General features: G+C 39.5%; 1 protein-coding gene across 3 annotated transcripts in view; it reads left to right on the top strand.

The window, feature by feature from the left end:
• Positions 1 to 11,795, top strand: part of MBIP (MAP3K12 binding inhibitory protein 1) — a 35,518-nt gene extending 23,723 nt beyond the window's left edge. Inside the window, exons 9-10 of one of the 3 annotated variants that reach the window (XM_061182459.1) lie at positions 8,371 to 8,425; positions 11,252 to 11,294. In XM_061182459.1, the coding sequence (XP_061038442.1) occupies positions 8,371 to 8,394 (24 nt within the window). In that variant the 3' untranslated portion in view covers positions 8,395 to 8,425; positions 11,252 to 11,294. Of the gene's footprint in view, positions 1 to 8,370; positions 8,426 to 11,251 lie in introns of all 3 variants that reach the window. The other 2 variants (XM_061182458.1, XM_061182457.1) reach the window with 2 other exon arrangements.
• The last annotated feature ends 531 nt before the right edge of the window (positions 11,796 to 12,326 follow it).

Below are 12,326 nucleotides of genomic sequence, written 5' to 3'. Positions count from 1 at the left end.
TTGGCTGCCAGGCCCTGCTTTGTGTGGAGGCTGCCAACCACAGGTTGGTGGGACTGGGTCACAAGGTGGCTGACTGCAGAATTCCAGGTAGCCCTGGAGCTAATTTTGGCCCACTGGTGGCTGGAGTCAAGGTCCAGGACACTTCAGGGCTGTTGCCCTCACATGATGGGTGAATCCAGGTCCTGCAGCTACTGCTGGCCTACTGGCAGGCAGAGCCAGGTCCTGGAGTCTTAATTCTGTGGCCAAGGCGACCCAGAGCTAGTGTCGGATCACTGGTGGGTGGGGCCGGTTCCTGACACAGTTGACTGTGGCGTCCAGGACATCCTGAAGCTTGTGTTGGCCTGCTAGTGGGCAGGGCCAAGCTGGTCCCAGTTTAAGGTGTGGCCTACTGGTAGGCAGTCCGGGTATGCAGGCTGTGGAGCCGTGGTTTTCTTGTGGTTGGTGTCTGTCCCTTGGTGGGTGAGACTGGTTCAGAGATTACAGCGGGCTTCCAGGGCAGGGCCGGGGCCCAGGGGATTCTGGGACTGGTGCCTGCCCATTTGTGCGTGGAGCTGGGTCCTGGGTCCTCTGGTTGCCAGGGCTGTGTCCAGAGGTAGCCATGGGCTCAGGAGGTCTTAAGGCAGCCTGTCTGCTGGTGAGTGGGGCTGTGTCCCGGCCCAGTTAGTGGCTTTGGCCTGAGGCATCCCAGCACTGGTGCCTACAGGCTGCTGAGCCAGGACGGGACTGGGTCCTGGGGCTAATAATCTAGAGGGAGGATTCCACAATGCCACTTGCTAGCACCAGTGTTGTCCACATGTTAGAATGGGCTTCTAAAAATGGCTGGCCCACCAGCCAGTGGCTGTGTAACCAGGGTGAGCTGCAACTACTTTCTGTCTCTCTGGACGACTCTGCGAGATCAGAAGGTTGGTCTGACCCAGGCTCCTGTCAAATTACTGATTCTGCTCTGGGTCCTAGAGCGTGTGAAATTTTGTGTGTGCCCTTTAAGAGTGAAGTCTTTATTTCCCCAACCCTGTGGGATTCCCAAAAGCCATCCCTGCTGGCCTTCAAAGCCAAATGCTCTGGGCTGGTGTTCTCTCTGCACTATATATTGGTTGTCTTTTGATTTGTTGATGATTTCCTTTGCTATGCAAAAGCTTTTAAGTTTGATGAGGTCCTGTTTGTTTATTTTTACTATTACTTCTTTTGCTTTGGGAGACTGATCTAAGAAATTGCTGTGATTTATGGCTGAAAAATGTTTTGCCTATGTTTTTCTTCCAGGAGTTTTATTGGTGTCATGTCCTGTATTAGGTCTTTAAACCATTTTCGGTTTACTTTTCTATATGGTGTGGGGGAGTGACTTGATATACATGTAGCTGTCCAGCTTTCCCAGCACCACATGCTGAAGAGACTGTCTTTTTTCTTTTTCTTTTATTTTAACATCTTTATTGGAGTATAAGGGCTTTACAATGCTGTGTTAGTTTCCGCTTTATAACAAAGTGAATCAGCTATAAATATACATGTATCCCCATATCTCCTCCCTGCTTTATAGCAAAGTGAATCAGCTATACATATACATATATCCCCATATCTCCTTCTTCTTGCATCTCCCTCCCACCCACCCTATCCCACCTCTGTAGGTGGTCACAAAGCACCGAGCTGATCTCCCTATGCTATGTGACTGCTTCCCACTAGCTATCTGTTTTACATTTGGTAGTGTATATAAGTCCATGCCACTCTCTCACTTCGTCTCAGCTTAACCTTCCCCCTCCCCGTGTCCTCAAGTCCATTCTCTACATCTGCGTCTTTATTCCTGTCCTGCCCCTAGGTTCTTCATAACCATTTTTTCTTTTTTTTTTTAGATTCCATATATATGTGTTAGCATACGGTATTTGTTTTTCTCTGACTTACTTCACTCTGTATGACAGACTAGGTCCATCCACCTCACTACAAATAACTCAATTTCATTTCTTTTTATGGCTGAGTAATATTCCATTGTATATATGTGCCACATCTTCTTTATCCGTTCATCTGTCGATGGATACTTAGGTTGCTTCCGTGTCCTGGCTATTGTAAATAGAGCTGCCATGAACATTGTGGTACATGACTCCTTTTGAATTATGGTATTATCAGGGTATATGCCCAGTAGTGGGATTGCTGGGTCATATGGTAGTTCTATTTTTAGTTTTCTAAGGAACCTCCATACTGTTCTCCATAATACTTGTATCAATTTACATTCCCACCAACAAACAGTACAAGAGGGTTCCCTTTTCTCCACACCCCCTCCAGCATTTATTGTTTGTAGATTTTTTGATGATGGCCATTCTGACTGGTGTGAGGTGATACCTCATTGTAGTTTTGATTTGCATTTCTCTAATGATTAAAGATGTTGAGCATTCTTTCATGTATTTGTTGGCAATCTGTATATCTTCTTTGGAGAAATGTCTGTTTAGGTCTTCTGCCCATTTTTGGATTGCATTGTTTGTTCTTTTGATATTGAGCTGCATGAGCTGCTTGTAAATTTTAGAGATTAATCCTTTGTCAGTTGCTTCATTTGCAAATATTTTCTCCCATTCTGAGAGTTGACTTTTACTCTTGTTTATGGTTTCCTTTGCTGTGCAAAAGCTTTTAAGTTTCATTAGGTCCCATTTGTTTATTTGTGTTTTTATTTCCATTTCTCTAGGAGCTGGGTCAAAAAGGATCTTACTGTGATTTATGTCATAGAGTGTTCTGCCTATGTTTTCCTCTAAGAGTTTTATAGTGTCTGGCCTTACACTTAGGTCTTTAATCCATTTTGAGTTTATTTGTGTGTATGGTGTGAAGGAACGTTCTAATTTCTTTCTTTTACAAGTAGCTGTCCAGTTTTCCCAGCACCACTTATTGAAGAAGCTGTCTTTTCTCCATTGTATATTCTTGCCTCCTTTTTCAAAAATAAGGTGACCATATGTGTGTGGGTTTCTCTTTGGGCTTTCTATCCTGTTCCATTGATCAATATTTCTGTTTTTTTGCCAGTACCAAACTGTCTTGATTACTGTAGCTTTGTAGTATAGTCTAAAGTCAGGGAGCCTGATTCCTCCAGCTCCGTTTTTCTTTCTCAAGAGTGCTTTGGCCATTTGAGGTCTTTTGTGTTTCCATACAAATTGTGAAATTTTTTGTTCTAGTTCTGTGAAGAATGCCATTGGTAGTTTGATAGGGATTGCATTGGATCTGTAGATTGGCTTTGGGTAGTATAGTCATTTTCACAATGTTGATTCTTCCAATCCAAGAACATGGTATATCTTTCCATCTGTTGGTATCATCTTTAATTTCTTTCATCAGTGTCTTACAGTTTTCTGCATACAGGTCTTTTGTCTCCCTAGATAGGTTTATTCCTAGATGTTTTATTCTTTTTGTTGCAGTGGTAAATGGGAGTGTTTCCTTAATTTCTCTTTCAGATTTTTCATCATTAGTGTATAGGAATGCAAGAGATTTCTGTGCATTAATTTTGTATCCTGCAACTTTACCAAATTCATTGATTAGCTCTAGTAGTTTTCTGGTAGCATCTTTAGGACTCTCTATGTATAGTATCACGTCATCTGCAAACAGTGACAGCTTTACTTCTTTTCCGATTTGGTTACCCTTTATTTCTTTTTCTTCTCTGATTGCTGTGGCTAAAAATTCCAAAACTATGTTGAATAATAATGGTGAGAGTGGGTAACCCTGTCTTGTTCCTGATCTTAGTAGAAATGGTTTCAGTTTTTCACCATTGAGAACAATGTTGGCTGTGGGTTTGTGACATATGGCCTTTATTATGTTGAGGTAAGTTCCCTCTAGGCCTACTTTCTGGAGGGTTTTTTTAATCATAAATGGGTGTTGAATTTTGTTGAAAGCTTTTTCTGTGTCTATTGAGATGATCATATGGTTTTTATCCTTCAGTCTGTTAATATGGTGTATCACATTGATTGATTTGCATATATTGAAAAATTCTTGCATTCCTGGGATAAACCCCACTTGATCATGGTGTATGATCCTTTTAATGTGCTGTTGGATTCTGTTTGCTAGTATTTTGTTGAGGATTTTCGCATCTATGTTCATCAGTGATATTGGCCTGTAGTTGTCTTTTTTTGTGACATCTTTGTCTGGTTTTGGTATCAGGGTGATGGTGGCTTCATAGAATGAGTTTGGGAGTGTTCCTCCCTTTGGTATATTTATTTTGGAAGAGTTTGAGAAGGATTGGTGTTTGCTCTTCTCTAAATGTTTGATAGAATTTGCCTGTGAAGCCATTTGGTCCTGGGCTTTTGTTTGTTGGAAGATTTTTAATCACAGTCTCAATTTCAGTGCTTGTGATTGGTCTGTTTATGTTTTCTATTTCTTCCTGGTTCAGTCTCGGAAGGTTTTGCTTTTCTAAGAATTTGTCCATTTCTTCCAGGTTGTCCATTTTATTGGCATATAGTTGCTTGTAGTAATTGCTCATGATCCTTTGTATTTCTGCAGTGTCAGTTGTTACTTCTTTTTCATTTCTTATTCTATTGAGTCTTCTCCCTTTTTTTCTTGATGAGTCTGGCTAATGGTTTATCAATTTTGTTTATCTTCTCAAAGAACCAGATTTTAGTTTTATTGACCTTTACTATCGTTTCCTTCATTTCTTTTTCATTTATTTGTGATCTGATCTCTATGATTTCTTTCCTTCTGCTAACTTTGGGGTTTTTTTGTTCTTCTTTCTCTAATTGCTTTAGGTGTAAGGTTAGGTTGTTTATTTGAGTTGTTTCTTGTTTTTTGAGGTAGGATTGTATTGCTATAAACTTCCCTCTTAGAACTGCTTTTGCTGCATCGCATAGGTTTTGGGTTGTCGTGTTTTCATTGTCATTTGTTTCTGGGTATTTTTTGGTTTTGTCTTTGATTTCTTCAGTGATCTCTTGGTTATTTAGTAGCGTATTGTTCAGCCTCCATGTGTTTGTATTTTTTACAGATTTTTTCCTGTAATTGATATCTAGTCTTATAGCGTGGTGGTCAGAAATGATACTTGATATGATTTCAATTTTCTTAAATTTACCAAGGCTTGATTTGTGACCCAGGATATGATCTATCCTGGAGAATGTTCCATGAGCACTTGAGAAGAAAGTGTATTCTGTTGTTTTTGGGTGGAATGTCCTATAAATATCAATTAAGTCCATCTTGTTTAATGTATCATTTAAAGCTTGTGTTTCCTTATTTATTTTCATTTTGGATGATCTGTCCATTGGTAAAAGTGGGGTGTTAAAGTCTCCTACTATTATTTTGTTACCATCTATTTCCCCTTTTATGGCTGTTAGCATTTGTCTTATGTATTGAGGTGCTTCTATGTTGGGTGCATAAATATGTAGAATTGTTATATCTTCTTCTTGGATTGATCCCTTGATCACTTATGTAGTGTCCTTCTTTGTCTCTTGTAATAGTCTTTATTTTAAAGTCTATTTTGTCTGATATGAGAATTGCTACTCCAGCTTTTTTTGATTTTTATTTGCATGGAATATCTTTTTCCATCCCCTCACTTTCAGTCTGTATGTGTCCCTAGGTCTGAAGTGGGTCTCTTGTAGACAGTATATGTACGGGTCTTGTTTTTGTATCCATTTAGCCAGTCTATGTCTTTTGGTTGGAGTATTTAATCCATTTACATTTAAGGTAATTATCGATATATATGTTCCTATTACCATTTTCCTAATTTTGGGGGGTTTATTATTGTAGGTCTTTTCCTTCTCTTGTGTTTCCTGCCTAGAGAAGTTCCTTTAGCATTTGTTGTTAGAGGTGGTTTGGTGGTGCTGAATTCTCTTAACTTTTGCTTGTCTGTAAGGCTTTTGATTTCTCCTTCGAATCTGAATGAGATCCTTGCTGGGTGTTTCCCTTTCATCAGTTTAAATATGTCGTGCCACACCCTTTTAGCTTGCAGAGTTTCTGCTGAAAGATCAGTTGTTAACCTTATGGGGATTCCCTTGTATGTTATTTGTTGTTTTTTCCTGGCTGCTCTTAATATATTGTCTTTGTATTTAATTTTTGATAGTTTGATTCATATGTGTCTTGGCATCTTTCTCCTTGGATTTATCCTGTATGGGACTCTCTGCACTTCCTGGACTTGAGTGGCTATTTCCTTTCCCATATTAGGGAACTTTGCAACTATAATGTCTTCAAATATTTTCTCAGTCCCTTCTTTCTTTTTCTTTCTTTTCTTCTTCTGGGACCCCTATAATTCGAATGTTGGTGTGTTTAATGTTGTCCCAGAGGTCTCTGAGACTGTCCTCAATTCTTTTCATTCTTTTTTCTTTATTCTGCTCTGTGGTAATTATTTCCACTATTTTATCTTCCAGGTCACTTATCTGTTCTTCTGCCTCAGTTAATCTGCTATTGATTCCTTCTAGAGAATTTTTAATTACATTCATTGTGCTGTTCATCATTGTTTGTTTGCTCTTTAGTTCTTCTAGTTCCTCGTTAAACGTTTCTTGTGTTTTCTGCATTCTATTTCCAAGATTTTGGATATCTTTACTATCATTATGCTGAATTCTTTTTCAGGTAGACTGCCTATTTCCTCTTCATTTGTTTGGTCTGGTGGGTTTTTACCTTGCTCCTTCATCTGCTGTGTGTTTCTCTGTCTTCCCATTTTGCTTAATTTACTGTGTTTGGGGTCTCCTTTTCACAGGCTGCAGGTTTGTAGTTTCCGTTGTTTTTGGTGTCTGCCCCCAGTGGGTAAGTTTGGTTCAGTGGGTTGTGTAGGCTTCCTTGTGGAAGGGACTGGTGCCTGTGTTCTGTTGGATGAGGCTGGATCTTGTCTTTCTGGTGGGCAGAACTGCATCCGGTGATGTGTTCTGGGGTGTCTGTGAACTTATTATGATTTTAGGCAGCCTTTCTGCTAATGGGTAGGGTTGTGTTCCTGTCTTGCTAGTTGTTTGGCATGGGTTATCCAGCACTGGAGCTTGCTGGTCGTTGAGTGGAGCTGGGTCTTAGCGTTGAGACGGAGATCTCTGGGAGAGCTCTTGCTGATTGATATTATGCGGGACCGGGATGTCTCTGGTGGACCAATGTCCTGAACTCAGCTCTCCCACCTCAGAGGCACAGGCCTGACACCCCCCCCAGCGCACCAAGACCCTGTCAGCCTCACGGCTGCTAGTGTTGGAGGGTTTCCTGCATAGGTGGGGGGCAGCTGTGTCTCACCACAGGGACATGGACACTGGCAGCAGAAGTACTGGGAAGTAGTTCTTGGCTTTAGCCCTCCTGGAGTCTGCCATTAGCCCCACCAAAAAAAACTGTCTTTTTTCCATTGTGTATTCTTGCCTCCCTGGTCTGTAGATCAATTGACCATAGGTGCATTGGTTTATTTCTGAGTTCTCTGTTCTGTTCCATCGATCTATATGTCTGTTTTTTTTGCCAATACAGCACTGTTTTGGTTATTGTAGCTTTTTAGTGTAGTTTGAAGTCTGGAAGTGTTATACATCCAGCTTTGTTCTTTTCCTTCAGGATAGCTTTGGCAATTCTGGGTCTTTTGTTTTTCCATGTAACTTTTAGGTTTATTTGTTTTAGGTCTGTGAAAAATGTCATAGGTATTTTGATAGAGATTGCATTAAATCTGTAGATTGCTTTGGGAAGTATGGCCATTTTATCAGCATATAGGTCTTTCACCTCCTTGGTTAAGTTATTCCTAGGTTTTTTTTTTGTTTTGTTTTGTTTTTGACACGTTTTTATATGGGCCTTTTAAAAATTTTTCTCTGATATTTCATTATTAGTGTAAAGACATGCAATAGATTTCTTTATATTAATCTCGTATCCTGCTACCTTACTGAATTCATTATCAGTTCTAATAGTTTTTGTGTGGAGACTTCAGGGTTCTCTATATAGAGTACCATGTCATCTGCAAATAGTGACAATTCTGACTCTTCACTTCCCATTTGGATATCTTTTATTTCTTTTTCTTGTCTGATTGCTGTGGTAGGACTTCTAATACTATGTTGAATGGAAGTGGTAAGAGTAGGCATCCTTGGCTTGTTCCTGAATTTAGCAGGAAGGCTTTGAGCTTTTCACCCTTGAATATTCTGTTGGCTGTGGGTTTGTCATAAATGGCCTTTATTTTGGTGAGATATTTTCACTTTGTGAGTTTTTATCATGAATAGATGTTGAATTTTTTCAAATGCTTTTTCTGCCTCTATTGAGATGATCATGCGGTTTTTGTCTTTCCTTTTGTTAATGTGGTGTATCACATTGATTTGCATATGTTGAACCATCCTTGTGACTGTGGAATGAATCCCACTTGATCATGGTGCGTGATCCTTTGAAGGTATTGTTGGATTCGGTTTGCTAATATTTTGTTGAGGATTTTGCATCTATATTTGTTAGAAATACTGGCCAGTAATTTTCTTATTTTATAGTGTCTTTTTCTGGTTTTGGTACCAGGGTGATGGTGGCCTCATAGAATGAATTTGGGAGAGTTCCCTCCTCTTTGAGAAGGGTAGGTATGAGTTCTTCTTTCTATGTTTGGTAGAATTCTCCGGTGAATCCGTTTGGTCCTGGACTTCTGTTTGCAGGGAGTTTTTTTTTTTTTTTTTAATTAGAGAGTCTATTTCACTTTTAGTGATTGGTCTGTTCAAATTATGTGTTTCTTCTTGACTCAGTTTTGGCAGGCTGTGTTTCTAGAACCTTGTCCATTTCTTCTAGTTTGTCCAATTTGTTGGCATATAACTGTTCATAATATTCTTTTATTATTTTTTGTATTTCTGTGGTATCAGTTGTTATATCTCTTCATTTCTTATTTTGTTTGGGTCCTCTCTTTTTTTCTTGGGGAACCTGGCTTAAGGTTTGTTGATTTTGTTCGTCTTTTCAAAAAACCACACCTTGGTTTTATTGATCTTTTGTATTTTTGTTTGACCTCTTTTATTTATTTCCTCTCATCTTGATTATTTCCTTCCTTCTGTTGACTTGGGGTTTTGTTTGTTCTTTTCCTAATTATTTTAGCTGGTAGGTTAGGTTGTTTAGGATTTTTCTTCTTTCTTGAGGAAGGCCTATATCCCTATGAACTTCCCTCTTAGAAATGCTTTTGTTGCATCCCATAGATGTTGTAAAGTTGTGTTTTTCATTTCCATTTGTCTTGGTATTTCCTGATTTCTTCTTTGATTTCATCATTCACCCATTGGTTTTTTAGTGCATGTTATTTACTCTCCTTTTCCTGTTTTTGTCTCTGTGGTTGATTTCTAGTTTCATACCATTTTCAGTAGAAAAGATACTTGAAATAATTTCTGTCCTCTTAAATTTGTTGAGGCTTGTTTTGTGACCTAGTATATGGTCTATCCTGGAGAACATTCCATGCGTGCTTGAGAAGAACGTGTATTCTGGATTTTTTGGATGTAGCATCCTGTAGAAATCAATTAAAAGTCCAACTGGTATATTGTGTCATTTAGTACCTCTGTTGCCTTACTGATTTCTGGTCTGGATGAGCTGTCCATTGATGTCAGTGGGCTGTTAAAGTCTCCTAGCATTATAGTCAACTTCTCCTTTTATGTCTGTTAGTATTTGTTTTATATATTTTACTTAACTTTCTCCGAAATTCATAGAGGCAGAAAGTTATCTACTGTGGTCTTCTTGAAGGATTGTTTCTACCTGGGGACGTTCCTGTGTAAACTGTATCCAGTGTCTTTGGTGCAAGGGATGGTTTTAGTATGGATGACAGCCACGTCTTTCCTCTGCGTGTGCTGGCCATTATCCCCTTTATAGGGGATGTGGTTGGCATTGGAGTATCTAAAGCCTGTGCAGGGTGTGAGGCAGGGCTTTCCCTCTGCTGTTGCTGTCACCGCCCTGTCAAGGGTGGGGTCTATTTCACAGTTGTTGTAGAAGACCAGAGGGTTGGGTTAGATCAGGCTCCTTTGCCCTTGAGTGTGTACCCTGCCCCAAGGAGGTGATTGCTGAAGCAAGTGAGGCCCGTGCAGTCAGAGAGAACCTATGCTCTGCCTGTGTAGGTATTTGTGGTTCTGCTTAGAAGCAGCCCAAGGCTGCATGTTTTCCTGTACTGTATTTGTCCCAGATCGAGTGCAAAGGTATGGCATGGAGGAGTGTTGTGACTGCAGGAATTGAGGTGGCTGCACTGCTGCCTGAGATCTGGGCTGCCTCTGTGGCAGTCTTCTCTTAGAATCTAGCACTAAGCTGCAGTGTGGACTGGACATTCCAGGGCACTCTCACTGGGAGACGAAACACTGTGTTCCTGAGTGCTCTGACAATGGCTGCCCCTGCCCCACCTGGGTCATACTCTAGGCACCCTGTTCTGTCTCTGCATTGCTAGACCGAGTCTTTTCCCAGTGTTCAGTTGGCCCAGATCTTGCAGGCTGTGGTGTGGAGTGAACAGGGCCAGGGGTGTTCACCCCTTCGGATTAGGAAGTGTAATGAGGCAGCATCCACCAGTGCAAGGCTCTCTCCACCCTGATTATTGGGAAGCCAGCACATGTACTCCTCCTGGGTAGAGTCTAGGCTTCTCCAGCCCTTCTCTCTGTCCCAGTGGATTTCCCAGTAGGCAAGGGCACTTCTTACCCCTGTGCAGGACCCCAGGACTGGAATTCAGGATTGTGGCCTAACCTGCTTGCTCCCCAATGCCAGGGTCCACCCATGCAAACCTTCTCTTCCTTACATATTCCTCCCAGGGGCACAGGTCCTGACCTGATGTGTTTTTTTTTTCCTGTCCTACCTGGTTTCGTAGAGGAGATCTTCCTTGCAGCTTTGGTTGTACAGTTCTTCTGCCAGGTTCCAGTTAGTTTTCCATGAGAATTGTTCCACATGTAGATATATTTTTGATGTGTTTGTGTCGGGAGGTGAGCTCCACATTCTCCTACTCTGCCATCTTGATCCCCCTCTACTTATTTTTTTTGATTGTAAAATTTTGAATAAATTTGAGAGTATCCATTTTTTCCAGGAGAGGTAGTTGACTGAAGTTAATCTAGCAAAAGAGAATTTCCAGTTATTTTAAGCAGTTAAACTAGTCGTAAATACTTTTTTTTTTTTTTTTACTATTGATTATGAGAATAGTCAGTTGAAAAAATGTTTTTACAATCCTTTCAAAAAGTATAAAAGTTCCAGGAGAGCTTAGTCATTAGACAAGCAAAAGAAAAAAATATTTAAGCCTTGTTTTATGTCTTTAAATTTATAGTATAGTCAACATTAATATATAGTTCAGTTTTAAAATTCTCATGAGAAAAGGGTATTTACCATGCTTTTGGATATTTTATATATTTATAGTACATTTAGAACTTTATCTGCATTAAGATACTTCAGCAATTTGTGTTATTGTTTACAGCAGAACTATTCACTGGCTGAACTTGATGAGAAAATTAGTGCCCTCAAGCAAGCTCTGCTCAGAAAATCAAGAGAAGCAGAATCCATGGTGACTCATCACCTTCCATGAAAAACTCCTCTCATTGTCATTTTACTTTTTTAGATATGTGTGTGTAACTTACTTACATATCCATTTAATTAATTGCAGTGTATTTATTAATGTAGACTTCCCTATGAAATCAAGGTTTATTTTCATGTGAGTGAGTCCACTTTGCAGCAAGCCATCTTCAAATATTCCAGTGTACTTTAAAATAGTTAATGCATTGAAAATAGCATTGTTGGAATTTATTATTCCCTTCTGTTTTAAAGGAGGTATTTTGGAAATTGAAAAACTTAATTTGAAAGTACATCTTCACGTGTGTGTTTACCGCAGAAAGGAAGATTTATTTTGAATAGTGATATTTAAGAAGACTTTATATTTGTAACATTGATATTAACCAGTTTTAGTTTAAACCAGTACTTTGTACATAATAGGCATTCAATAAAAATTTGAAGTGAGTTTTAAATGAATGCATATATTCTTTCTTTTCCAAGTGTCAATTTAATCTAAATAGTAGATCATACCTTTTATCCCCTTATTGACTGTGTGACCTTAACAAGTTACTTAATCTCTTTCTTTGTGCCTTAATTTCCTTATCTGTAAAATGTACGCTAATATATCCTACATTTGTTATGAACAGTAGTTGAAATCATGCATGTACAGCTTTTGAAACTGTCTGGCCTAAAAGAAGTGCTTAGTAAACATTAGCTATTACTATTGACTAAAACCAAGTGTGTCTTTGGAAAGTAGTTAAGATGTTACAACTTATATAGTCCCTCTCCCTTGAGAGCCTCACCTTTTTGGAGTGCCCCAGTTTTATATTAGGCAGTACATATATTATTTCCATAGTTGCAAACTAAACATTTAAAAGATGCAGCTACTACCCACACACTTATGATCAATTAATCTATGACATAGGAGGCAAGAATATACAATGGAGAAAAGACAGTCTCGTCAACAAGTGGTGCTGGGAAAACTGGACAGCTACATGGAAAAG

Source organism: Eubalaena glacialis, chromosome 2 (genome assembly GCF_028564815.1).
Source record: "Eubalaena glacialis isolate mEubGla1 chromosome 2, mEubGla1.1.hap2.+ XY, whole genome shotgun sequence".
Lineage (NCBI taxonomy): Eukaryota > Metazoa > Chordata > Mammalia > Artiodactyla > Balaenidae > Eubalaena > Eubalaena glacialis.
The sequence above is the reverse complement of the archived record's forward strand: the minus strand, read 5'-3'. Positions and strand labels throughout refer to the sequence as shown.